At 56.6% G+C, this 27,500-nt stretch overlaps 2 protein-coding genes across 6 annotated transcripts in view; one reads left to right on the top strand and one right to left on the bottom strand.

Moving 5' to 3' along the window:
* Window positions 1-18,007, top strand: part of Atp2b3 (ATPase plasma membrane Ca2+ transporting 3) — a 47,015-nt gene extending 29,008 nt beyond the window's left edge. For 2 of the 5 annotated variants that reach the window (XM_023705328.1, XM_023705327.1), the window contains 7 exons: window positions 133-324; window positions 2,028-2,241; window positions 2,447-2,658; window positions 3,904-4,011; window positions 5,169-5,351; window positions 9,012-9,020; window positions 17,104-18,007. In XM_023705328.1, coding sequence (XP_023561096.1) covers window positions 133-324; window positions 2,028-2,241; window positions 2,447-2,658; window positions 3,904-4,011; window positions 5,169-5,351; window positions 9,012-9,020; window positions 17,104-17,424 — 1,239 coding nt within the window. In that variant the 3' untranslated portion in view covers window positions 17,425-18,007. Of the gene's footprint in view, window positions 1-132; window positions 325-2,027; window positions 2,242-2,446; window positions 2,659-3,903; window positions 4,012-5,168; window positions 5,352-9,011; window positions 9,166-17,103 lie in introns of all 5 variants that reach the window. The other 3 variants (XM_023705330.1, XM_004645125.2, XM_004645126.2) reach the window with 3 other exon arrangements.
* Window positions 18,008-23,941: 5,934 nt separating this feature from the next.
* Window positions 23,942-27,500, bottom strand: part of Ccnq (cyclin Q) — a 14,422-nt gene continuing 10,863 nt past the window's right edge. The window contains exon 5 of the mRNA XM_004645148.2: window positions 23,942-24,122. Within this exon, the coding sequence (XP_004645205.1) occupies window positions 24,033-24,122 (90 nt within the window). The 3' untranslated portion in view covers window positions 23,942-24,032. The remainder of the gene's footprint in view (window positions 24,123-27,500) is intronic.

Genomic DNA, 27,500 nt, shown 5'->3' with positions numbered 1-27,500 from the left:
CTTTCAGTGTGGCCCTCAAGGGGTCTCATCCAGCTTTCCCATAGTACACTGTGGAGGGGAGACAAAGTCAACCTTCTCAGCTCCAAGGAAGTGGCCCCATGGCCACTCTGTGTATTTGTGTGCCACCTCCAGGGCATTGCAGGGACTGACGTGGCCAAGGAGGCCTCTGACATCATCTTGACTGATGACAACTTCACCAGCATTGTCAAGGCAGTCATGTGGGGTCGCAACGTCTACGACAGCATCTCCAAGTTCCTGCAGTTCCAGTTGACAGTCAACGTTGTGGCTGTGATTGTGGCCTTCACAGGCGCCTGCATTACTCAGGTGGGGACCAAGGACTGTGCTGCCCATGAACACTGGGACTTGGGATGCGGCGGCTGTCTAAGGCTTGGGCTGAGGAGCTCAAGCCTAAGGGTCACGTTGAGAGCAAATTTTTCTTTGATATAAATTCTTTCTTTGTTTTGTTTTGTTTGAGATAAGTTCACATTATTTCAGGCTGGCCTTGAACTCACTGTGTAGCCCAGGCTGGCCTCAGCCTACCAAGGGCTGTGATGACAGGCATGTGCCACCACACCAGGCTCTTTGCTGTAGTTTCTTTTTCTTGACATCAAATTCACTTACCAGAAAAATTGCTATTGCAGGATACACAATTCAGCTGTTTTTTAGTGTATCCCCAGCATTGTGTGGCTAACCCTTCACTCTAGTTCCAGAACCTGTTTGTAAATCCCAAAGGAAACCCCGTACCCATTGGCAAGCACGCTCTTCCCTGAGCCCCTGCCTCTGTGCACTTGCTGGGCTGGACACTATGTGGATGGGCTCAAGAGGTTTTTGGCCTTTTGTGCCGTAGCTGACAGAGAGCACACACGGTGCTCGCCACTGCCAGCATCTGTACAGACACACCTTTTCGCTTCTGCGCCTGGCGAGACCCAGACTCCACCCTTGGCAGAGTTCATCCCCTTCCTCAGTGCTCCTGTTCACATCATCGGCACAGCCCACAATTTCTTTGCCGCGTGTTGGACAGCCATGATTTCTTTTAAAAATGGAGATCTAACTTACAGAACATAAGCTTTACCATAACAGGCATTTGAAAGCATACAATTCAATGCTTTTTAATATATGCACAGTGTTGTAGCATCAGGCCCAGTAGCAACTCCCAGGACATTCTCATCACCCAAAAGGGAAACTTGCGTCCATTAGCCTCTACCCCTCAGCCTCTTCTCTCAGCCCTTGGACCCTGACTCTGCTCTCTCCATGGACTTCGCAGTTCCAAAAGTCACCCAAGAATGGAGTCGTGTGACACATAGCCTCCTGTCTCAGGTTCCCATGAGGCCGAGTTTTGCAGAACCCAAAGGGGATAAAAAGCAGGTGGTCAGCTTTCTTGTCACTGGCCCACAATACCTGACATCCAGGAAGAGAGGTTTCATTTGGGTCATGGTTCCAGGGAACTCGGGCCATGGTTGGCTGGCTCCAGGGCAGGGGCAGCATGGCAAAAGAATGCGGTGGGGCAAAAGAGCTTAGCTCTTGGAGGCTGGGAAGCAGAGCAGGGGACAGTTCCAGCTAGGAAATGGTGCAGGGCCCAGCTAAGGACCCCCAAGTCATACCTCCATGCCTCCCCAGACACAGCCAGAACTATGCTTCACCAATCCCCCAGGCCGATCTCAGAGCCAGTCAGGGTGACACTGTACATTAACCTCCACAGCAGGTCAAACTCAGAGGCTTGGCCTCTTCCTGCGCCAAGGGAGGCAGGAAACACAGCCACCGTGGTCCCAAAAGGCAGTGCCCAGTCGCTGGGCTAGTTTGCAGGCTGGTGTAACTGGCTGGGGCTTTCAGCCTCCTGCTAAGGATCTGGACACCTGCAAGATCACTGCCCAAGGTGGACGGAGGAGGATGCAGCATGGAAAAAGCCTCATACCTTAGCGAAAACCTGGGCTGGGGCTGGCCTGTGGCCTGGGAATGCGAGTCTGGGATGCTGAGCCCACACTGAGTTCTTCCCTGTGAGGTGGCCGGTGACTGTCCCCTCTCTGCAGGACTCCCCTCTCAAAGCCGTGCAGATGTTGTGGGTGAACCTGATCATGGACACCTTTGCCTCTCTGGCCCTGGCGACAGAGCCCCCTACAGAATCGCTGTTGCTGCGGAAGCCATATGGCCGCGACAAGCCCCTCATCTCACGTACCATGATGAAGAACATCCTGGGCCATGCCGTCTACCAGCTCACCATCATCTTCACGCTGCTCTTTGTCGGTAGGTTGGCACTGTCGCTGTCCCCGCAGCCTTAGGCCCTGAACAATACACACACGTCATCAGTATCCCCAGCACACGCAGGGAGGGACACAGGTGGTCTCAAGCGGTGACCGGGTAGGAACAGGTGTGTGGCTCATACCTCACATTGGCCACAGTCACTGCCACTGCCAGAAATCCCCTCAGCCCTGTGCCCTCCTGCCTCCAGGGGAGCTCTTCTTCGACATTGACAGTGGGAGGAACGCACCGCTGCACTCGCCGCCCTCCGAGCACTACACCATCATCTTCAACACCTTCGTCATGATGCAGCTCTTCAACGAGATTAATGCCCGCAAGATTCACGGCGAGCGCAATGTCTTTGACGGCATCTTCAGCAACCCCATCTTCTGCACCATTGTGCTGGGCACCTTTGGGATTCAGGTAGCAGGGGCAGGCGGGGCATCTGGCCCCGGGGTCTGTGCCCAGTGCTGGCCTGTTTGTCTATATTCCCCAAAGCAACCCTGTTCCCCAGTTTCCCACAAACTGTCCACGCTATACCCTGACACAGCTGCACTGGCCTGACTTAACTGTGGGCTCCCTGGGGTCAGGACCCTCATTGGCATAGCCTCCCTTCCAGTCTGGGGGCAGCCCACCCTAGGTATGCCCAGCCTTGGCGTCCTTAGCTACAACCCCCCACTCCTGGAGGCCTAGAAGCTTCTTTTGGAGATGTCTGCTATACTCAAGGCTGCCATGCTCAGCCCTCCGCCCAGCAAGGGTAGCAGGTCCTAAAACATGGTGACTTGGAAGAAATCCTGAGTATACTAAGTTCCACAGGCCTGCAGATGCTTAGCACCGTAAGATAGCCCATAACACAGCCCTGGGGGTGGGGCACATAGCAAAAGGGACGTCGTGGTTTCCCTGGGACATAGTGGGCTTGGGGGTAGCTACTGTGAGTGCTTCCTGCACACCCTGGCAAAGGGGACTGTCACTGGTGGCCCGGCTCCTGGCTCTTGGAGGTGGGTGTAGGCTCCGGATTGCATGGCTTCTGTGGGAAATGCTTGCCCAGAAAAGAAGGAGTAGGGCCTAAGGCAAGATGACCCTTCTGTCATGGGCAAGGTTAGCATCTGTTGTGGACCATGAAACCCTCCTGTTATGGAGCAGGTGAGCCTCCTGTCCAGAGCCTGGTATGAGCTGGCAGGGCAAGTGCTGAAGTGTCCGGTGGTCAGAGGCTAGGAACATGGTTGCTAGCTGCGCCCCACCCAGAGCTGGAGCCAGTTTTGTTGTTTGTTTGTTCTTTGGGTTTTTTGGGTTTTTTGGTGGAACCGGGGATTGAACGCAGGCCCTTGCACTTGCCAGGCAAGCGCTTATTCTACTGAGCCATCTCCCTGGCCCTGGAGCCAGTTTACCTGGTGGCTGCCCACAGGGGAGCTGAGGCGGCATGCTGAGCACATGTTGGCCTATCGTGGCACCCCTAGCCCCTGTCAGCAAGTCAGGGAAGCCACTTTTAGGTGCTCCATGAGGGAGATGGAGGAGAAGGGTGCCCAGGCAGAGAGGCCCCACCCTCCCCTGGGGAGCAGTCACGAGTGGGCAGGCAGTGGAGGGCTGGGGCACACGGGGCTCGGATGCTGTGCCCTAGGCAGGTCTGCAGTCGCCACATCCACCCCCTCCCCACTGCCCTCGCTGCAGATTGTCATCGTGCAGTTCGGCGGGAAGCCCTTCAGCTGTTCCCCGCTGTCCACGGAACAGTGGCTCTGGTGCCTGTTCGTCGGTGTTGGAGAGCTGGTCTGGGGACAGGTGAGTCTTCCGGTCAGCCCTGCTATACATAGCTCCGGTGATGAGCCAGATGCCAGGAGGCCTGCGCAGCCAGTGCCCTTGCCCTGACTGCCTGCTCTAGAGCGCAAAGCCTGCACCCGTGACATACTGTGACCCGGGGGACACCTGCAACATATCATGCTGCAGACAAGGCCATAAATGACGGCTTCAGCACAGCACATGCGAAAGACATAGCTAGGCTATCACAGCCCGGGGAAGCCACCCCTTTCCCATGATAGCAGCCCAAACTTGTCCGTGGCTTGGAAAGTCACCACAGATTTGAAATTCAAAATCTCCCCACTAACTAATCTGCCAGACCAAGCAAAGGTCTTGAGAAATTCAGGATTCTGACCTGATGAAAAGTGAAAGATCTGTGAGCTACAGGGAAGCCACCCATAAGGGCAGGTGACAGTGATCGGAGGAGGAAGCAGCAGCCTGGGCCACAAGTGGCCTGTCGAGCATCTCTGGAGCTCCAGGACAGTGGCACGGACACTGAGCCCCAGTGCCTTCTCTCTAAGTGCTAGTCAGCGCAGGCGGCTGTAGCACTGTGCTACACCCTCAGCTCCTTCTTATCTTTTTATTTTGAGAAAGAGTCTTGAGCTAAGTAGCTAAGCTGCCTGGCCTGGGCTTAACTTGTGGCCCTCCTGCCTCAGCCTCCCTCACTGCGGGAAATACGGGCCTGAGCATCTGTGCCCAGCTCCCCCATTTTTCCCCAGTGCTAGGGCTAGAACCCGTGACCTCGTGCACGGTAGGCAAATGCTCTATGCCTGACCTATGCTCCCAGCCCCTTTTTTATCTTATTTGGAATCAGGGTCTAAGTTGCCCAGGCTAGCCTCAAACATGGACTCCAGTCCCAGCCTCCCAAGTAGCTTTAGGGATATGTCCAGCCCTCTGTGACCCTAAATCCTGCCCTTCACCTCAGTGAGTCACACCCTTTCAGGCAGGATAGCCCAGGCTCCCTGAAATCTTTCCCAGGCTGCCCTGGCAGCTTCCAAAGGTCCCCTGGTAGATGGAGCTCAGTGGCAGACCTGTGGGCTGCCAACTCGGGTAGCCAGGAGGTGAGGGCTCTGGTCTCTCCCCAAGAAAGCCTGCCCTCAAGGTCATCTCTGCTTGCTGTCCCACACTGGGGACTCCTCCAGGTCATTGCCACCATCCCCACCAGCCAGCTTAAGTGCCTGAAGGAGGCAGGCCACGGGCCGGGCAAGGACGAGATGAGTGATGAGGAGCTGGCCGAGGGGGAGGAGGAGATCGACCACGCCGAGCGTGAGCTGCGCAGGGGCCAGATCCTCTGGTTCCGAGGCCTCAACCGGATCCAGACACAGGTACGCGGCCACCCACTTTGCTCCTCCGAGGACTCGGCCCGCATGGGGGCAGAGAAGTAGCAGTGGCTCCAGCCTGCCCTCGGCCTCCCTGGTGTGCCCGCCGCTGGCCACAGCTCTGGATGGCCTCCTGAACCCCTGCCTTGGCAACCAGGTGCCCCCACAGTGGGTACAGGTGCCAGCAAAAGCTGTGCAGGTGACACATGGCCATCTGCGCTGCTTGGTGGAGCCTGCCCTGCTTGTGGACACATGGCATTCTGGAGAGGCTGTTTGGGAGGTGGACTCTGCCCCTGAGCTGGTCCTTCCGTCTGCCCAGCTACAGCCCCCATAGTCTCATGGCCATGACTCGATCCCAGCAGCCTGCTGCACTGCTCTCGCCTCTGCCTCTCGATGGCTAACTTCCTTCCAGAATATTCCACACTTGCCACATCTCCACATGCTTCCCTTAAGCCTTTTGCCATCGCACTATCCACTTCCCAGCCTGCAAGGCCTCCCTTCACCCCATCCTTCCTGCTTCCCGGTCACCCTCTGGGAGTACCACTGACCATGTGGCCCTGGTGGCTTGCTTTCCTGTCTGTGTCTCCACCACCCCTTGCCCTCACTATGGCAGCCTCCTCTCTTAACCAGCCCTCGTTCTGCCCTGCTGTCACAGAGGGGCCTAGGACGGAGGGAGGAGCCTGTGGTGGCCCACCAGGTTCCTGGCCCCCATTAGACTGCAGCACCACCCCTCCCTGCAGCCTCTAGGTGGCCCTGTCTCTTCAGCACCTTAGTCTCCTGCAAGGCACTGGCCATCTACTCTTGGGTGACAGTACCACTGGTCCTGACCCAGATCCTACCCGCTAAGGCAGAGCCACACTCAGCCTGGGTCCCCCTTGGGAGTCTGTCTAGACAACTTCTGGAGGCAGATCTGAGGCTACATCCCTCCTCAGTGTCTGCATCCAGCCAGGCTGCCACATGTGCCGAGGGCTCGTCCCAAGCTGTCCGCGGGCCCAGATCCAGTGTTTCCTCCCAGTGCTGTGACAGGGCCCTTCCTCATAGGGAAGCCCAGCTCTGCACATCTTCCCTTGCCTTGCTTCCCTGATGCCACACTCTGCTCTGGACCGGCACAGCCATCCCCACTGTTCTGAGGATGAAGTCCAGACTCCTGACTGGCCTACAAAGCTTTGCCATACCTGCTGCCCTGGCACCCACACTGCCCGCTGCGCTCCTCTGCCTGCTTGTTGCTGGAGGCCTCTGTGTACTGCAAAAGCCCACAGCACCAAAAGCCTGGGGAAGCCTTCCCATGCCTGCTACCTCCTGCCACCCTGGGGCCCCGAGTCCCTGCATGTGAAAATGCTGCAGAGTCCCCCAGACCACCCCAGAGAATGCACTCCTGCGGGCAGGGGAGGTGAAGTCAAGGAAGTGCAGGGCCCAGAGGGCCTTGGCCGGCCAAGACCGGGAGGTAGGGGGGCTGCTCTGAGCGCCTCTCCCAGCTAGGGCCCACAAGGAGCCCAGGGGAGGAAGGAGACAGTCACTGGGGTCTCCTGTCCACAGAGATGCTAAGGCCTCGAGCAGCTCCCAAGGGACAGGCTGGGTGTGCCACAGGAAGTTGCTTCTTGTTCCTTGAAATAAATATTTAGGTGCTAAATCTAAACAAAACAACATTAGAAAGAAAGCAGCCCCCATGTCTTCCGCAGCATCCCTGGGCTGGGGGTGGCTCTTCTCTCAAGGACCTCAAGTTCTTTCATAGAGCCGAGGGCTGGCCCCTAGCTGGGGATGGGCGCAGCAGGACCATGCTCCTCAGGGGCTCGTTTCAGTTCCATCCACACAGCATGCAGCAGTGTTGGCCTCTACACCAGCTGGGACAGCAGCCCTGCCCCATCGGAGGCATCAGTGGTGGCCTGGCCATCTGTGCGTACTGTGTCTTCGTGTGCCTGTGGGCTCCTGGGTGCACCCTGCTGTTTTGGCAGTCCCCATTAGATATGTTTTAGCAGTAAGGGATGGTGCCCCAAGGGAACAGATGGCCCAAGGACACCAGCAAGAGCCAGAGCACCCTCCTCAGGTTTCTGGATTTTATGAACTGCAGGATTGGTCCCCAGATTTCAGAGGCCTCCACCAAGCTTTCTGTTGCTAAGCAACACACTACCTGCTCTCAGCAGTAGTCCATAGTAACTCATCAGGTATCAGGACACCAGGCAATATGTAAGCAAGTCCTTGCCATGCACAGGGCACAGCTTCCGAAGGCTCGGGACACGGCCCGTGCAGCCTTCCATTCTAGCACATGTACTGCTGAAGCGAGAACGTCAGCACTCTCTATTTGATCCCAGCCCTGGATGCGGGCTTCCGATTGGAGGGGAGGTGGCATGGCAGTATTTTCAGTGACAGTTATCCCTTGGGGATACTGTGCAGATAGGTGAAGCCAGTGCAAATCCAAGGTAGGAAAGGCATGTGTCCTGTTGCCTGTCGGTTTTGCAGCAGTGACAGTCCTCCCTTGAGAGAGACTCATCTCCACAGCCCAGAAACCTTGAACTCCAGACAGGAGAGCCCCACCACAGACCTCAATGCCATCTCATCTGTCATCTGCCCTCCTCATGCTCGGTGCTAACCCCCTCCAGCCTGCGTGCAAGTCACATATGAGGTCCCGTGCCCCTCAGTGGACAGAGGGTGTACTAGGCAGGTGGAGTAGGGTGATAAGACTTGGCCACAGTACGTTGGAGGTGGAAAGGACATCCATCTGCTTTTTGGTTGGGAGGTCTGAACGCTCCAGCTGCCTTCTTCTGAGACCCATGTCAGACACCTGGGTGCATGTGGTGGCCACCACTCCGCCACAGCAGGGCTTGGGGGTGGGAGAGAGAGGGAGGGTGCTTTGGGCCCCAGAAATGCATGCTGGCTTCCCTGCTCATGTCATCCAGTGACCTCCATGGTACTTTCCAGAAGTGAGAGCAGCCCTCTGTAAGGCCAAAGCTTGTCCCCAGCTTGAGACCACAGTGCCCCTCCCTGTCAAAGGCACAGTCAGAAAGGCACAGGCACTGGGTTTATCCTCAGGGTGCTCACATTTGCAGACTCACTTCCCTTCCAACTTCTGGGAAGCTCAATGGGTGGAGGAGAGCAGAGGCAAGCTTGGCTCCCCAGTCCTCCCAGCCTCTGCACCCAAAATCCAGCCCAAGTCCCTAGGCTTGTCTGTGGAGGGTCCTAGGTAGAAGGAGGGTGCCGGCCCCCACATCAGAGTGATGCAGGCTGGTACAGGGACAGGCCCAAGAGCCCCTGCTTGGAGCACTAGGGACAAGAACAGTGGAGGCTCCCAGGATGCACCAAACAACTGGCCCACACAGCCTGTTCTAATGGCAGCATGTCACATCCCTCAGGTGTGTTGGGACGGCAAAATGAAAAGGTTGAGAGCTACTGAAATAGAACAGTAGAGTATTGGCGAGTGGCCTGTATGCCCGCGACTCCTCGCAACATGTGTCAAACCCCCAATGACCACTAAGCATCTGCCCAGCAAGCCCTGTCTTGGTCACAGCCTGGCCAAAAGCACTGTCAGCTCCTGGCGAGCAGGGCTGACCTAGCGGAGGCTTTGCTGTGGTGATTTGTCCCCAGTCTGGCCCCGTCCTTGCCCAGCCCTGCCCCCTGCCATAGCCAGGAGCGCAGTGCAAGCCAACCTTTATCTCGTTTTCTCTCCCACAGATGGAGGTAGTGAGTACCTTCAAGAGAAGCGGGTCATTTCAGGGTGCTGTGCGCCGGCGGTCTTCGGTCCTCAGCCAGCTCCATGACGTAACCAATCTTTCTACCCCTACTCACGTAACTCTCTCTGCCGCCAAGCCCACCAGCGCTGCCGGCAGTGAGTCTTGACTTCCCTTTTCTCTCATAAATGGCATCTGGGGGAAGACCAAGGCCCCCACTCTGCCTTCTCTTTTCCAGTCTTGCATTTCTGCTCACCGTGGCTTTTCCGCTCCTTCTCTGCTGCCCTGTCCAGCCCTCCCGCCAGACAGCGTCTCTCCAAAGCCATATTCTTATGAAATGTACGAACCCGAGGCACTGCCGGCCTGCCGTCCTTTGCTTTGTTGGGGATTTTAGTTTGCGTTTAATGCCCCTCCTGCCACTGATTGCGTTTTCTTGAGCTTGTCCGTATGTGCTGACGGCTCTTCATGAACTCAGGCCTCTTCCAGTGGCGTCTGGTAGCAGGCAGGGGCCTCGCTCACTCACGTGCTCGCGGCCGATGCTGAGGGTAAGGGAGGCGCCCGGCCTGGGGCTGGAGCGGATGCCGGGCGTGTGGCATCGTTTGCAGCTGAAGAGTCCAGCCCGTCTCCTCGGGGATGAAAGCAGCAGCTTCTAGCATTTTCTTTGCGGTGGCTTCCAAAGGACGCCACTGTCACCTGTCCCTGATGGGCTCAGTGGCAGCACCAAATGTTAAAGTGTCCTGGCAAGTAGGGTGGCCAACCTGCCTTGTGTTCCGGAAGCACCTTTGCTTTTTCCAAACAGGCCTCGAGACTGCCGGGTCTCAGCCCGACCCGGGGCCTCCTCGCGCCTTCCTCTGAGGGCCCGGAGAACTCTCTCGCTGCAGCACGTTTCGAGGAACACGCTGTAAAGAGGACTTGGGGCCGTGTCCTAAGTAGGTAGAAACGTCCCTGGTTGCTCACATCTTTCCACAAAGACAAAGCCTAGGCCACTAGACCTTGGACCCTGCCGCCCTCCAACAGGAGACAATGAGGGAAGCAGGTGGCCCTCCCCCGGCAGCCCGCTTTTATAACAAACTCAGATTTCAAAGAGCAAGCGCTAGAGCCTGGAGCGCCGCCGAGCCCAGAGCCCGGCCAGGCGGCGCCACCTCTCCCTTTCCTTCCAGTGAGCCCCACTGCTCCCGGCCACCACACCGCCAGCCCTTAACCGTGCTTTCTTCCCATCACAGACGCTTCCAGTTTCTTTTGGCTTGATTTCTTTCTTTTCTTTTGTCTTTTCTTTTCTTTTTCTTTTTTTTAGGAACTGGTGAGAGGTCCCCAGTGGGGGGCATCCCTCTTGCTTAAACTACTCGTTTGGGCCACTCTGCCCTTTAAGGAAAAGACGAGGGCCACCCCGGGGACAGCACATTCGTGCCTGCCCTCATGCCCCCTTCTGCGCTTGCTCATCTGCCTGCCTGCTAGGACACCCACCCGGGCCGCACATATTGACCGACACCTGGCATACCCACACAGGGGCCCAGAGCCACCATCACACCCCGAGGCCACTGGGAGGCTCTGCCAGGTCACCTGCACACCGAACTGAACTGGTGTGTGGCCTCCAGTGCACCATGGCCAGGCCTCGGGTGGACAGTAGCAGCTTCCTTCCCGGGAACTCGGAGTTAGGATGGGTGTGGGGTCCCCTCCTGTCTTCCCTCTTCGCCCCTTTCATATTTTCCTTTGGCTCTATCTGCTTCCTCTTTACATCTGCCCACATGTGGACTTGAGGGAAGGCAGCTGACAGGGCCCTCTCCTGCCCCTTCCACCTCTTCCACAGCTCTGGCCTGGTCCTGCCTAGGCCAGGCCAACCTCAGTGACACTCCTGCCCCCACCTCCATGCAGTGGGCGATGCCTGGGCCCAGGCGTCCCCCCTGGGGGCAGCCCCTCTCTCTTTCCTTCCCTAGCTCCCAGCGCTGTCCTCCCTCCCCACTTCCTCTCTCCCTTCCCATCTCCAGAGCCCTGCAGCATGCGGTAAGTAGAGGGGGAGGACGCCACCCCTCCACCCACCTCAAGCCACTCCTGGGGACCTAGGGCCTTCTGGGGGAAGGTGCAGGGTTCCAGTGACCTCTAAGGCCTGTCTCATTGATCAGGCGGGAGATACTGGCTGGCACCTGCTTCTGGAAGCCATCACCACTGCATGGCAGGTCAGTTTTGAATTCAGAAGCCAAGCCCCACCCCAAATCTGGGGGACCCCAAGAAATCCCTAAGCCAGCACTCTCATTTCATGAGTCAAGGGAAATCAGGTGCCCTCCAAGCCCTGAAGGTGCCCATGGCTCTCTTGGCAGCTGGGCCTGGCAGAAGGGACCAGCTCCATCGTGCCCCTCTCCTAGGAAGGCAGGGGGAAGGCTGTGACGGAGTGCCCCAGACATAAGGCAGCAGTACACGCAGCTGTGTGGTCACAGGCACATGAGTCCCGAGCTCCTGGGAAAGCCATAGTTCCACCGCCGTGCAACGTTCTGTCTTCTTTGCCTGTTCAAGGCCACTCACGCAGTGATGCAGGAAGCAGCTGGGGGGAGAGAGTGAGCAAGGTCCCGGGCTCTGCTAGTCTGTGCCCACAAACCGCTGCACCCCCAACTCCTAGCTCCAGAACGGCCTCTATACCACCTTCCAACTCTCAGCCACTTCTCCTCTGGCCTCATGTGCAGGACTGCCACCGCGTTCACACAGCCTCAGTCCTGGGTGGCCCTGAAAACCAGGGGCCGTGCAAATCCATTCCCCACTAGGGCATCCCCTTCCCAGCCAAGCACACACTCATGCTGGAGCTGCCAGAATCCCAGGGTCTCTCCACTTGGTGCAGACAGATCTGAGGTGAACCTGGAGGTGCGGTGTCGTGGGCACTTGGACTAGCCCAGCTGGGGACAGGAGGGAGGCGCGACCCTCGAAAAAGCACCCTTGCATCCTGGCACCACCGAAGCGTCTCTGAGGGCTTTGGTGGCCCAACTTCCCTTTGTGTCTGTTTTCTCTGGGGACACACAGACATGTCCAGCCCCTCCCCAGCCACCCCCAAAGCCTGTCCTCTCATGCCTCACTGTGGTGGCCCTCTCCACCTGGCAGCGAAGCTCTCTCATCTCTCCTGCAACAATTCTGGCCTCTGCATTTGAATGTTTACTGTTTGCAGTAGCTCACGGACTGGCTCCTTACTCAGCCCAGAAAAGGGCAGGCAGCTGATGGGTTTGATTCCCTGTGGCCAGAGGGGGTCCCTGCGAGGCACTGAGTTTTGATGGACTATGTGGAAACAGATCACAGCCTTGCTGTATTCCAGCTGGCCTTGGCAGTGCAAAGCTTCTGTCCCATGGGAACAAACGCCACCAAGTGAGCTGCCATGACTGCTTGGACATAGCTCTCCAGAGGGCAGGGGTGGGGTGGGGGTGGGATGCTGGTGTACAGCTCAGCAGCACAGCATCTGCCTAATGGCAGGGGAGACAGAGCCCAGGGGCACATGTTCAGCATACACACAGGATCACGCGGAGGGTGCTGGCCAAGTTAAATCCATCTTGGCTTCTGCAGTTGGCACCATTGTTGGGGAGTGAACTAATGTTGAATGGAATCTCCCAGCTGGGTTTGGTGTCCTGGCATCTTCTTGTAGCTATGTGACAGTGTGTACCCAGCCTCCTCCACACTGGGAAAGCAGTGGGGGTCCTGACCTATCCCAGGCCTTCCTGGAACTATGAGCTTACCACAGAGAAATAGGTGTTTGAGGATTTCGTAAAGCACATGTCAGTGCAGCTTGGGAACCCCCAAGAGTGCCACGCTCAGCCCTTCCCAGCACGCACTGGGAGCAGAGGCCCGAGGGGGCAGGGCTTAGTGAGGCTTCCTCCTGTGTCCTTCCTTGTCTGGCTACCTGGGCAGCCTGAGCTCAACTACAGATGCCCAGAGCACAAGTCTGGGATGGAATGGTCCCAGGCACATTGGGCGTGTGTGGAGAATGGCAGGCAACTGTCATGAAGCTTGCCAGTGCGCACAGAGCTGTATGCAGTGTCTGCTGTGATCCCTCTGTGAAAGGGGCCACTCTGGAGTTTGTGCTTCCAATTCCGGATGAAACCTGTGACATCCCATGAGGAAAGGGTTCCCCCAATAGCTGCTCCCCCGCTCAGAGAAAGGAAGCTGGAACGGATTCCTGGTCCATCCCTGCTCCCTAAGAGGATTCCAGTAGGAAGGAGGCAGAAGGGTTAGAGGGGTTCCTGAGCACCCCAGCAGCAGTGGGTGGGTGGCCTTGATTTCTGCCTGAGGAACTGGTAGGAGGAGGGGAAGTTTCTGTCATTCCCATCATCATTGCAGCTCGGGGGTCTTTGCTGTTACGTCTCTTCTTCCATTTCCTTTCCATTCTTTTACCAGGGCAGATGTTCCCTGGGTCCCTTGCTTGCTTCCCTGACACACTCCCTCTCTACCCATCACCAGAGACCTTCTGAGGACGGATGGGCATTCCAAGGATCTGGGTGTCTCCTCCCACAGCAGATGACTGATGGGGTGGGGGGAGCTCAGGCCATGTGGATGGATACTTAACCCAAATTAAGCATGGGGGGGAAGGCGGGGGAAGGCCATCCATGGGTTATCTGCAGTGGTTTAGGGGAGGGGTCATGGTCTGGCGGGGACAGGGGAGTCTCCCACTTGGAATGTTTCAGAACAAACTCCAGCCAGCTGATGATAGAGAAGTGGGTGGAGAGCCTCAGGAAGATAGGGACCAGGTGGCTGAGTCCCTGACATTCTGCACACCTTACTGGGTGCTGGGGCTCTTGGTGAACCCCACAGACAAACTCCTACCCTAGAGGAAAATATTCCAATAATAGGCCAAAGTGTGAATAAAGGTACAGGGCTTGTTTGAAAGGAGCATATGAAGTGGAAATGAGTATGAGGGTACTGGGGAGGGGGGACAGGAAAGGGCTCGCTAAGGGGGAAAACGTTCTAGAACAGCCAGAGAGCACCATGGCCTTCAGCATTTCATTGCAGCATACAATAAGTAATTGCCCCTCCATATCACTGCCAGAGGCTGCCTGTGCCTGGCTCTGTCCTCCTCAGCCTGCGCTGCTGAGGAGAGATGGGGGCTGGGGTGGGTAACAGCAGATCCTACTACGTTGAGGACTTCTGGGGGCAGTGGAGGAAATAAAGCATTAGCAGCCCCCTTGGGGCTGCCAGCTATGATGGGGCAGGGCACAGAAAGCGGGGCAGCAGCTGCAGGGAATTGTGGGGGTGACCTAGATGAGGGCAGAGATGGCAAGGCAACACCGCGTCACAGGGCCACCAGTCTGGGACGCCTCTGTCCTGCAGACTGCTTTGATTTCTTAGAAACTACAGTACGGGAAGGCGGACTGTGGTGGTGGCATTCAATTAGGGCCACTGTATAGCCAGCAAGAGCTTGGAAAGGTCCCTAGGAGAAGGGACAGTGCAGGCCAGCACAGGAACCTTAGCCAGAACCCTTAGCCAGGAGCTATGTGCCAAATGCCAAGGAAAGAATGATGCTCAGGTGTCTTCCAAGGGGCTGTGAGTCCCTAGGGGCCTTCAAGACCCTAGGTGACAGTGAAGATGGGGAGGGGCATGGGACATACTGATGGCATGGCGTGCAGGCCCAGTATGGGCTCAGGGAGGACGAGGTGGGAGGGAGCAAGAGTGCCAGCAGCCCAGGGTGCAGGGAGGGGAAGTCCTCCAGCGGGCAGCTCATGCAGCATGCTCACGATCGTGGGAGGATGCTGGCTGCAGCCATAAAGATGGACCCAGCAGTCTGTTGGGCTACACGCGACACTACTAGCCGTGAGGGTGGCGAGCTCCCCTTGGGAGTAGAGATGGGGATGCTTCACAGGCAGGAGCCCGAGAAGCAGAGGCCAGAGAGCCCTGTGGGCTCAGCCCAGGACCCCAGTGCTGGGAACACCACTCTGGCCCCAAGTCCCCAAGCCAGGCCTCCAGGACAGGCCTCTTACGCACATTTGCTGGTTCTTAGAGATCCTGTTTCCTAGAAGCTGCCTGCACCCTCCTGCCTTTGGGTAACCTAAAAAAATACCCTATCATAAGCCCAATACAAAGCCATCTTTTAATAGTCCCAGATCTTAATGGGGGAAACAGGAAGGAGCCGGGCTGAATCACCATTAGCTGAAAAACACTCATAATGACTTGGGCTGAGCTTCAAACCCTCCAGGGACTAAGCAGGCTGAGCTGGACAGATGACACTCGAGAGGATGGCCAGGGCATGGGGAGGGGGTGGAGCACTGACTACAGGGGCAACGGGTGGGGGCAAGGGCCGCCTCGTGGCTTCAGTTGCCCTTTACCAGAAGGACATTGGAATTCAGCCAGGTGCACGGCCAACAGCTGGAGTAGGGAATGCCCTGGGCACCAACACTCCAGGCCTGTCCCAGAGACCTTAACCTGTGGGGCTACACCTGAGCTGGCTATGGAAGTGAATACTGTCCTCATGAAACCTATCACGGCCTTCTCATTATCTGTCACCTCTATTCCTGTCTAGGGTAAAGGCTTGAGGGAGAGTAGCTGACTATCTGTAATCTGACAGATGTGGCTTCAAGCTGGGCATGGTGGCACACACCTGTCACCCTGGCACTAGGGAGGCTGAGGCAGGAGGGACATGAGTTCAAGACCAGCCTGGGTCACATAGTAAGTCTCTGACTCAAAAACCAAAAACTAGGAAATAATAAAATAAAAAGACGTGAGTGAATTCCAATGTAGAGCTAGAAAACTTGGATCCAGGGGCTCCTGGCTTGCTCTTCTGCACTCCAAGGCCAAGGTTCAGACTCTGGAGGGCTTAAAGGGCTTCCAAGTAGCCAGGGCGACTCTATCATCTAAACTATGAAGGACCAGAGAGTAAATCGATTTGGCCTTGTGGGTCAGTCTGTGTTGCAACTCCCTGTGGTCTAGCAGCAGCACAGATGTACATAAATGACTGCAGCCGTATGCCAATAAAACTTTATTTACACAACTGGCAGCAGGCCAGACTTAGCCCTCAGGCCAGAGGTGGCTGAACACTTATTCTAAAGCAAAAGGCCAAGTCCTAGACCCTGGGCCTGGAAACCGCATCAGCTCTCTTAATGTGTCCTCCCCTCGCCAAGAGGGGCTTGCTGGGGCTGGTGGATCCTGCAAAGAGGGCAGCTGGCTGGCTGCAGCTGCCATTGGGCTGGCCAGCAATAGCCTGGCAGAGGCCACCCTTGAGGGCATGTGAGCTGGGCCAGAGGCCCAGGACCCAGCGGCCGGGGAGTTGTGCGGCTCTGCTGCTGGAGATGGGCCGAGCATGGCAAAGCTGGGGAATGTTGAGGTAGAGAAGCTGAGGGAGCAGGTAGCACAAGTCTGCTGGGGATTCAAGGCATGCAACCAGACACCCTCAGACACACACAGCTGTGAATGGCGCTGAAGAGACCCAGCAGCCTGGGTGGGGCAGGCAGGGCATGCGCAAATCAGAGAGATCTGTCCGCAGCCTTGGTGTGCAGGTGGGGGACCACGGCCGGGCCATGTCCACAGAGCAGGACAGAGGAGACAGGGACGGGGCAGCAGGTGAGGTGGAGGACGGCCAGGCAGGAGCAATGTCAGGGAGCCTTGAGAAGTTTCCAGAAGCAGGAGGAAGTCAGCTGGAGGATCAACTAAGGTGAGGATGAAAAGTGGCTGCTGGCCTCAGGATGGGTCTGGGCGTGGTGGGAAGTGCTGCAGCCACACTAGCTGAGAGGATGGAGGCAAGGTCCCCGAGAAGCTTGGGGCGAGCCACACAGCAGAGGCCAGCAGCCCTGTAGGCCAGCCCCAGTCCCTCCCCACGAGGTACCACAGACTGTCACTAGGCCACTGCCCTCCCCACATTCGCCCTTGTACTAATCTTCTCTCCTTTCTACCCAATTGGAATTCAAACTGGGCAGACACCCAGGGGCCACGTCAGGGCCTGGGGAGGTAGCAGGTGAGAGCTAGCACATGGGCATTGTTGCGAAGGCTGAGGCCCAGCTCTGCGAGCCCCCACTGCCCATCACCCCTGGATGCACAGCCCTCCCCTCGTGTGATGGCCAGCCACTGACTGTCGCCTTTCCTCTCCTTCCTTCCCCACCCCACCGGACCCAACCTGGGTCACGCCCCACCCATCCCTCCAGATCCGGGTGGTGAAAGCATTCCGTAGCTCGCTCTATGAAGGTCTGGAGAAACCGGAATCCAAGAGCTCCATCCATAACTTCATGGCAACACCTGAGTTCCTGATCAACGACTACACCCACAACATCCCGCTCATCGATGACACGGACGTAGATGAAAATGAGGAGCGCCTGCGGGCTGCCCTGCCTCCGTCCCCCAACCAGAACAACAACGCCATAGACAGCGGCATCTACCTGACCACGCATGCCACCAAGTCAGCTACCTCTTCAGCCTTCTCTTCCAGGCCCGGGAGCCCGCTCCACAGCATGGAGACATCGCTCTAACCAGGACTCCTCTCTGTACATGCACATTTGGACTCACACACAGTTGCACGCGCACACGCACATGCGTGCGCACACACACGCACATGGAGGGCAGCCTGCACACCTGCCAAAGAGGGAGACCACTACGGCGGCTGAAGACTTTTCTTGGCGTGGCGTTTACAAGAAGCCAAATCCAGTCAAAAAGGGTACAGCCTGCCGGCCTTCCCATCCCACACAGAGGGGGCAGAGCTGGGAGATGAGAAGAGGGGGCTGACGGGAGGAAGAAAGGCATGGAGAGACCTGCGCTCCCCACCTCCTACCTACACATGTGGCTTTTTCACCGGCAGTTACACCAAGTGCGCGGCGGCTTGGGCTGTGCAGTGGGCAGGGCAGCTCACTGGGCGTTGTTACACCCTGGAGGAGCCATCAGCTTAACTCAAGGCACCGCAGCTGGGCAGGCCTTCCGCGGCCCCGGAGGGGGCACTGGCCCTACCAGCCACCAGAGGGCGCCAGCTGCACACGTACCCACAACAACCAACCGAGTGCACGTGGCCTGACTGCAGTCTGCAGTCTGCAGTGTGTGTGTGTGTGTGTGTGTGTGTGTGTGTGTGTGTGTGTGTGTGTGTGTGTGTGTCTATATGCATATACATATATATACGACGAGATGCATAGTTCAAGAATAAGGAGCTATTTACTGGCATGATATTTCCATTCCTCTTATCAGGTGTTTTCCTTTTGAGATTCCATTGTTGAATGTTGCAAGGTTTTTTTCAGGGATGCAGACTGCAAGAACGTTTTCCTCCCTAGTCCCTGGCCCTCAGGACCCCCTGTGCCCCTGCTACCACAGCCTGGCCCTGGCAAGATGCCCACAGAGGAGATGTGTGGAGGCCTGCCTGAGGCCCGGAGGCCTTACCAGGGGAACAGCTGCGCTTTGAGACCCTCTACAGAGAGGAGAGAGCCCCGCCGCGGACCTGTCGCTGCGAAGGGAAATATCAACATCGTCACGAGCACGGTCCCTCCCATAGATGCTTTCCACTGCAAGCCCTGCATTCTGGCCAGCAGCTTTCTGTGGCAATGCTCCCGCGTAGAGCGCATAAAGCACCCTGCACAAGGGGTACCCCGCCCCACCTGCCCCATCTGAGCAGAGGGTGGGCCTGAAAGCCCAGCACCTGCGCGCTCGGCCAAGGAAGAGGCTCGTCGAGGCTGGGAAGCTACAGACGTGGGGCCCAGGCCAGACCCCAACACGCTCAGCGCCCTGGCTGCACTTTCACTTGGAAGTGCTGACGGGGCCACCTCAGCGGCTGCAGCAGCGTGGGCAGAGCCCCTGCAGGCCTGGCTCCCGGGCCACGTCTTCTCATCCAGAGGCAGGCGTGAACCACGAAGGCACAGCCTTGATAGGGAAAAAGCAAAGCTGCGTGAAGCAACGGCACTTTGTTGCTGTCATAGTCATTCTTGTCACCAGTGGCTCTTCTAGGCCCACTATGGCTAAGTGTGGGGTGGATGGGCTTAGGCCTGCCCAGGCAGGTGGAGTTCTCAGCAGGAACCTCTCCTGGTAGTGTGGGCACCCAGTGTGACAAGGCTGTTTCCCCAGGATGAGTGATAACCTAAGAGGAAAATGCAGAGAAGGCAGAGGTCCAGGGTCCTGATGCTCACTGTCCTCCTGCCTCTCAGGCAACAAGCCTCTCCTCCAACGATTGCCAAGCCTCCAGGTCTACCACAGTGATGCCAGTGAAATGGGCCACACCTCGCCCATGAGCTTCCTTGACCTTCCGAGCTCACGGCCTTCACCCTTTGTCAGGCGGAGCAAATAGGCACCCTCAGGCGCTGGGCCCATCACCCCCCCCCCACCGCCTCCCCAGCATCTGCGCAAAGCCCAACAGAAAGCCGTGTCACCCCTGAGCAGCAGTAGTCAAATCTCAGCCAAAGAATTTTGGTTCAAAAGCAAATCCCACTTTAAAATGCCAGCTCCAGATAACTTAAGCCATCCCTTTTTTCTAAAGGGCACATTGAGAATGTCACCCATTTGTAAATTGTTCCCTGATGTCCTTGTTTAAACCGCCACAACCTGAAGGGCAACTCCATTTCCAGAGGGTCTTTGTGTTCCGAATCATGTGTCAGTCAGAGAGGGTCAGCTGTGGACAGCCATGCTCCCGGGCTTCTTCCCATCCTCTGTTGTAGACATCGATAGAGCAAACCCTCACTGCCACCGCGTCCTGTCACCTGGTGCAAATGGTGCCTGTGTGGTCCCTTGGGTGCCTTTGAGCTGGGCCATGGGGTACGCAGAAGGGGCACGGTGGACTTGCAATCTTTCGCTCTGGTTCTTGTACAGTCTTCAGGCCGAGGGACTGTCTCATTGGGAAGCCCCTCTTTCTAAGCATTATATTATCCGGAATGGCTTGGTCAACTGTGTTCAGTTAATAAATATGTTTTACATTTTTATCTGCCTGTTATAAAGATGAACAAAAAATACCTTAATGAGGAAGACCACAGATGCATACTAATTTAAAGTCTGTAGTTGAATTTCCTAATTTAAAGAATAGACCAAAATTTCTGTGTATAAAAAACAATGAAAGGCTCTTATAATCATGGTCTGGGTAACACGTGTGATTCATTGCTCGGTGGTCTCATAGGGAGCCGGAGGGCCTTTGGGGCACTCTGCGGCACTGGGGTGTCCTTCTGCAGAGAAGCGGCAGGCCCACCTGTGGCGCATGAGGTGACAGGCAGCCCACCTTGCGACTTGCAGACTGTCGGGCCAGCGCCCTCAGGTGGCACAGTTCAGCACCAGAAGCCAGCACACTTGGAGACTCCTTCGTGCGTGTGATAAGACATACTTAATAAGCTGAGTGTGGCAGCGCAGTCATCCAGCGCTCAGGAGGCTGAGCCGGAGGAGCCCCGCACTGGAGGCCGGCCTCGGCTACACAGAACATCCCATCTCAGATAAATGCGTATGTGTGCATGGCATAAAGCTGACCATCTCAACATCTTTGATCTACAGCGCTGGACCTGGAATTCAGGCCTCACACGATAGGCAAGCACTCAGGGCCCCACCCAGACTCTCAGCCCTTCCTTCCTTCCTGCCGTCCTGCCTTCCTCGTTCTTTCTTTTTTGAGACAGACTCTCACTGGCCCAGGCTGGCCTCAAACTCACAGTGACCCTCCTGCCTCAGCCACCCACGTACTGGGATGACAGGCATGCGCAGCCGCACCTGGCAACCCTGCCATTCTTACATGCCACACCCAGTGGCACTGAGCACCATCACCATTGCCCACTTCCAGAACGTTATCCCAACTCCCAGGGACACGAGGAACCAAGTCCCTGTTCCTCCTCCCAGGTCCTACCCTCCATTCTCTGGTCTGTCCATGAACTTAGCTGGCCCTAGTGCTGTCACAGCAGGTCTCTCATGGAGGTCATCAGAGTATCCTTTTGTGACTGGCTTGTACATGGCATTCATGTTATAGCGTGGGTCAGCAGGGTGAGTGACACATTGCACGGGGATGGGCCACCCTTTCTTCAGCCATTCCCAGAGACACTCAGTGTCGGCCACCTCTGGGCCATGACCATAACACTGCTGTGAGCCTGGGTTTCCGCGTAGCTCTGAGCTCCTGCTTACTACCCCAATGGGAATGGCCAGCTCTGCCACAGTGGCTGCACCATTTTCTGTGTCTGTGAGCAAGGCAGGAGGATCCCAGTCTGACCTCCTCTGTGCTGCAAGCCGGAACAAAGCCCCCCACCCACTCATTCCCCTGCACCAGCCTCTCTGAAGCCCCCATGTGGGCAGTTGTGGCCCAAGGCTGGAGCACCAGAGCCATGGCACCGCCCCGCCCTCACTTCCTGGGCTGCCACTTCTTGGCTGCACAACCGCACATTCAAGCTGCCAGCACCGTAGCACACACGGCAGGGCAGCGCCTGAGAAAGAAAAATGGCTCCAACAAAGACATGGCAGAGCGCTGTGATCCCTGCCACACAAATATAGCTTGGACCCCAAGGCTACCCTGGTCACACTCCGCCCCGAAACATGGCCCCGTGTAGAGATGCGCTCCCCTGCGGAGATGGCCCAGCAGCTCGACGCCAGCCTGGCACGCACAAGGTCATGAATGTGATTTCTTTTTTTTTTTTTTTTGGAACAGGTTATTGAACTCAGGCCCTTGCGCTTGCCAGGGAAGCGCTTATTCCACTGAGCCATCTCCCCGGCCCCGTGAATTTGATTTCTGGTCAAAACAAAAAAATCTTGACAGAACTGGGGATTGGGCCTGTTACTTCTCTCTCCCTGAGAGTTCTCTGTCAAGTATGACAGGTTCCTGTGGCTTGTGGCAGAGCCCTGGGAATCTGGGGAAGGCATACATGGAACTGCTGGGGCTGTTGTACGGGGCTTCCACAAACTGCCAGTGGAAAACGGCAGAAATGAGCCAGGTGTGGTGGCACACATGTGCCACCCCAGCCCTCAGGAGGCTATGCTCAAAGCCAGCCTGTACTACATAGTGAGATATTTCAAACCCCCCCCCAGAAAATTTTTTTTTAAAAAACCAGAAATGTCTCCTTTCCCAGCTCAGGAGGCCTGAAGTCCAAACTCAAGATGACGGCAAGCCCAAGGTCTGGGAGGGCTCAGGCTCAGGGAGAAATGGCAGTGGCTTCCTCTCGGCTTCTACTGGCACCAGCAATGTTTGGCACTCCTTGGCTAGTAGACGTGTCACTCTAGCTTCCACCTCTGTCTTCGCGTGGCCTCAGGATGCCAGCCTGGATTTACAGTCTACCCTAAGGACCGTCTCTTAACTTGGTGATATGTGTCAAGACCGTATTTCCAAATACGGTCCCCTCTGCAGGCCGCAGGGCTTAGGACGTGATCTCTCAGAGGGCACAATTGGGGGCGCCAGGTCCTGCCCAGGGCTGGCTTGCCTCTCCCGCTCCCTCCCCGGCTGTGTAGGCCAAGCAAGGCTGAGCCATTGATCACATTACCGTGATTACTATAGGCCCTGCGCGAAGGCCGGAGCCTCGGGTTCCGCAGTATCTTGTTGCAGCAGCCCTGCTGACCTTTGGAAGCCCGAAATAAAGGAGATGAAAGGCTATACATCCTCATGCTCCTTTTATTTTTTGCAGAAGCCTTGGTAACAGTAATCAAGGAAACAAAAAGCAAAAATAAACCAACAAAGTAAACTAAAAGCCACACAGAACCCCTAACCCTGTAAACAACGACCTGAATTTCGCAGCGCTCAGAGCAAGGCCCGATGCACACTATCGCACAGCCCCAACAGACACAGGCTGGCTGTCGAATCAGAAAAATTAGACAGGCCAGGCGACAAGCACTGAGCTGACAGGCCCCGCGGCCAGCACACAAATAACACCGAGCAGAGCCAGCGAGTCCTGGGCAGTGTGACACGCCGAGGAGGGATTTTAAAATAGCAGTCATTCAGTGTGACCTGCTCAATCGGCAAAGTGGGAGCCAAGTCCCATGAGAGAAACTTGCTTTACACTCAGTCACCATGAAAGGAAACATGCTTTCTGGGGCTGCGGGATGCTCTCAGCTGGGGTAGGGGTGCTCGTCCCCAGTCCTCTTCTCACTGCCCTGTCCTGAGGACAGGCCCAGGCTGAGCAGCAGCAGCACAGCAAGTCCTGGCAGGCCTTGCAAAAGCTGAGCTCTCCCACTTCACAGCATGTCCAGGCACAGGCTTGAGCGGCCCCAGAGAGCCAGCGGGCAGCTAGGGCAGGCAGGCAGGCAGGCCAGGAAGTACCGCCACCAAGGTCCGTTCAATGCGGTGCAAGGCGAGGCCTGGCCCAAGCCTTGCCCCCCTGGCCCTAGCTCTTGGCCTCAATCCCTGCCCTCCCAGAGTGCCAGGTGTGTCAGGCGCATGGATACGGAGGCGACACAGTGGAAAGGGGACCCTCTGGGGGCAGTGTAAATGCTGAACAGGGAAGGCTCTAGCCACACACGGACAGTGGGAAGTGCCACCTGTGCTGGGTGTGGGGCTCATGTCAGACCACTGTCGTGTGCAGCCGAGAGCTCAGGGTGCAGCATCTTGGCGTCTGTCTGGACTGCCCTTAGGACTCTGCCTGCCCTGGGATAATGCCAGCCATCTGGGCACCAGCGAGCCTCCCTCAGGCCACTCTGCCCCAGCACTCCGCCAGGCGTCACAGCCAGGACCAAGGGTGTTCTGAGAGCAAGAGTCTCATAGGGCAGCGTGGGTTTTGGAGCTAAAGCAAAGGGGCTCTGTTGATTTGCGCCATCTTTTATTATACAAAATAAAATTTCATGTACATTGCAAGTCATACTTTCTATAAATCTGACTTTTAAAAAACCCCTAGGGGTGCAGTCCCATCTGTCCTTCAACCTCCCTACAACTGACGTCATGCCAGCGTCCTCTCAAAGGACAAAAGCAGAAGTGGCTGCCCAGGCAGCGGCACACTGTGTTCTCAGCCTGCCCAGCAGAGGCACGGCTCCCGGCATCGTGGGGACCGCGGCTGCTAGGGACAGTCAAAGCGGCAGTGTGTCATCGCCTTCACCAGCCCGCCTCCAGCAGCACAACCAGTCCTCCCAGCTGGTTCTCTGGGGACCAGCCGTCACAGCAATGTGGTTGCACCATCCCCAGGCAGCCGGCCATCCTGGGCTTCTCTTTGGAAAGGCCTAGGCCAGAGCCTTAGGGGATCTCTGTGTCCATGGAATAAATCTGAATGAGATCAGATACAATATTATCAATGACTGGCTTGGTAAGGTCGTCACTAAACACCTAGGAAGGAGAAGGAAAACAGGTTCTGATTAGACGCCTCTGTGTTCAACAAGCACTGCCACTAGTACAGCTCGGTGTGTCCAAAGCGGGAGGGGACAGGGGACTCCAGCCTGCTAGCCTCGTCAGAGACCGCCTAGGGCAGAGACCACTCCAGAGCCGCAGGACAGAGGACCCGGCCAAGCACGATCACACAGGCATGGACGAGAGAGCCGGTCCAAGCCATAGGCTCTGGCCTTCCGCCTGGTGCTGTCAAGTTCAGGTCTTTGGGGGCACTGCCCAGAGGAGAGGGTGGGGTCCACATTCCAGACACAGGTAATAAGAGGGACTGGGCCCCCTGCCAGCTGGCCCACTCTTGGCACCTAGACCACACGTGCCCTTGGGGGCCACCTAAGCCCAGCCACAGCCTGAGCCTCCTGGGACTGCTAAGCCCCCAGAAGGCCATGCCTGATGAAAGTACTCTGCTTCACCAGGGCCTGGGGGCCTGCCAGGCAGTCTACACTGGCACCACAATATGTGGGCACCTGGGCAGCACAGTGCCAGCTGGACCTGTGGGGACCAGGACCCAAGCCACCGACATCAGCTGCTCAGTGCTCCAAGCCTATACCACGTACCTGGTAACATCCCCGGACCCAGGGTTTGGGGGTTCCTGGGTGACAAGGCCCTACACAAGCCTTCTGCACCCACCTCCCAGGGATCTGGACACTCCTGCACTGTGGCACCCTTTTGTTAATAGTCTGTGGGATCCTAGAGTCCCTGGTGAGCCAAGTGGTGCTGCTTCGGGGGACCCCCAAGAGGAGAAAGTAAAGAGCAAAGCAACAATCCCCTGGGCAGAGTGGTGGCCCAAGGAACCAAGGTTAAGCCCATGCAATGCAACACCTGGATCTTAAGTCTGCCCCACCTAAATGCCCGATGCAAGGGAGGTCCCTCTGCAGCACCCTGCCCATATGTCCTGGGACCCTGTCCAAAAGTACAAGAAATAAAACAAAAGCCCAGTGTCCATGGCTAAAAGGTAGCAGTTCCCCAAGTGAGCATCTACGGCTAAGTAGATGAATAGCATGGGAGCCATCCCTACACCAGCTGTCACGACCTTCTCAAGGAAGGGACAGCTGGGTCAAGTGGCATGTGCCTATCATCTCAGTACCCAGCAGGCTGAGGCAGGAGGAGCTCAGTCAGTCCCAGGCCAACCTGGACTACACAGTGAGACCAAACCAATCAATCAGTCAATCAATACAAAAGAAAAGACAGGCTGACACGCAGGAGAGCATAGATAACCCCTGGGGACACAGCACTCAGTGAAATGAACCAGCCACTAAGGGACAAGTTCCACATTCTCCCTCTTGCAGGCAGCTCCTAGAGCGGCCAGTCATAGCTACAGGGGGCAGGGGAGGGGACCAGTCAGTACCAGGTCTAGACAGAGCCATCAGGAGCCAGTGTCTCCTGGGAACAGGGCCTGACTGCTCAGGAGTTCCGGGGATAGGCAGCAGATGGCTGAGCTATGGGCCAAACTGCCAAAAATGCACATTTTCTCTCCTGTACCCATCAGCACGCACTCCCCACTTTTACAAAGGGACCCAGGGAGCCCCTCACTGCCCCCACTCATCTTGCAGTCAGAACTGTGCCTCCCACGGCCCACATGTGCCTAAGTGCAGGACAGCTGCTGGCCAGCTGCGCTCTCGTGCTAAGCCCATGGCCTGAAGGTGACAGGAGACAGTCATGGCAAGCAGCAGCAGCTGAGAGTACGTGGGGAAGAAGTTTTTCCAGCATTTGATATGCCAGGCATGGTGTCACACACTGGGTATCCCAGCGTTCAGGAGGCTAACGCAGGATTGCCCCTGCCTGCCTGGGCTGTATGATGAGCTCAAGGCCAAACTATACAGGGAGACCCTGTCTCAAATACACAACAGGGGCCGGGGAGATGGCTCAGTGGAATAAGCACTTCCCTGGCAAGCACAAGGGCCTGAGTTCTACCCCTGGTTACACACACACACACACACACACACACACACACACACACACACACAAATCAAATACAAAACAAAAAACAAAACTAAAGGGCCAGCAAATAGCTCAGCAGATTAAAGCACGTGCAAGCAGGTGTAAGGGCCTGGGATTCGACTGTCACACCTGCCATGCTGGCCCCGCCCCCGGGCACACTGTGAGGGCAACTGAGACTAGGCCTGGTGGCACACCTGTAATCCCAGCTCTTGGGAGGCTGTAAACAGGCAGAACACTGAGTCCGATCTAGTAGTGAGACCCTGAATACCATGTAGACCCTTGCCTAAAATACAAAAAAAAAAAACAAATAACAAAAAACTAAAGGGCCAGGGAGAGAGCTCAGTGGCATAAGCACCTGACTGGCATGCACAAGGTCCCAAGTTTGATCCCCGATACTGCAAAAAATAAAAAAAATAATAATAAAACTAAACTTAAAAAAGCACCTGCCATGAGTTTTCCAGTGGCACCCAGCTGAGGCTCCCTAGGATGGCTCGTCCAAGGTGGCTGGCCTAGCACCCCACTGTCCGAAGGGGGCCGAGACTCTGCAAGGTCCTGGTCCGGGAAGCCCTGGGCCATCGCCAAAAGGTGGTATCGAGCTTGCCAGGCTTTACCAAGAGCTAGATGAGTAGCCAGGCACCAACCAGAAAGGGCAACTTCTTCCCACGGTGAGCAGTGCCAGGGCCACTTCTGGCTGTGCCAGGCCAGGGCTGCTGCGCTCCATTTGGGAGACCCTAGCAAGGGACGCAGAGGTGGAGCTGACCATCCAGTGCCATTTACAAGCTAGTGAAGAAAGCACAGGGCAAAAGCAAACCAGAAGCACCAGCAGATAGCAGAAACCAGCGATTAGTGTTAGAGCTAGCTGCCTGGGGAACAAGACCAGCATGCCCACCAGGTGGCCTCGGAGAGTAGCTGATGCCAACCAGGCAAAGCCACAGCAACTTGGCTTCATGCTGTCTGTGCACGCAGCTGCCCTCCTTCCATACAAACTCGGGGGCACACCTGGTTGAGGGCCCGAGATCATGGCTATGGTCATTCAGAGACCCCCAGTGCCACCTGTGCGCTGATCTAGACAGGATGGAACAAGGCAACAAGCAATGAAAAGAAAGTGTGACCTTTCTCCAGAGCAGCACCCCACCAGCCACATAACTTCTCTAAGGGACACATTTGAATACACTATCTACCAAGAGCACTTTGGTTCAGAAGGTCTGGGTGCAGTGGCAAACTCAGCACTCATCCACCTACCCACCCACACATCTATTCACCCATCTACCCACCTACCATCTACCTCACCCATCTACCCATCCACCCACCCACCCACCATCTACCTCATCCACCCACCCACCTACCATCTACCTCACCCATCCACCCATCCACCCACCCACC

Source organism: Octodon degus, unplaced genomic scaffold (assembly GCF_000260255.1).
Source record: "Octodon degus isolate 3935 unplaced genomic scaffold, OctDeg1.0 scaffold00218, whole genome shotgun sequence".
NCBI classification, from domain to species: domain Eukaryota; kingdom Metazoa; phylum Chordata; class Mammalia; order Rodentia; family Octodontidae; genus Octodon; species Octodon degus.
The sequence above is the reverse complement of the archived record's forward strand: the minus strand, read 5'-3'. Positions and strand labels throughout refer to the sequence as shown.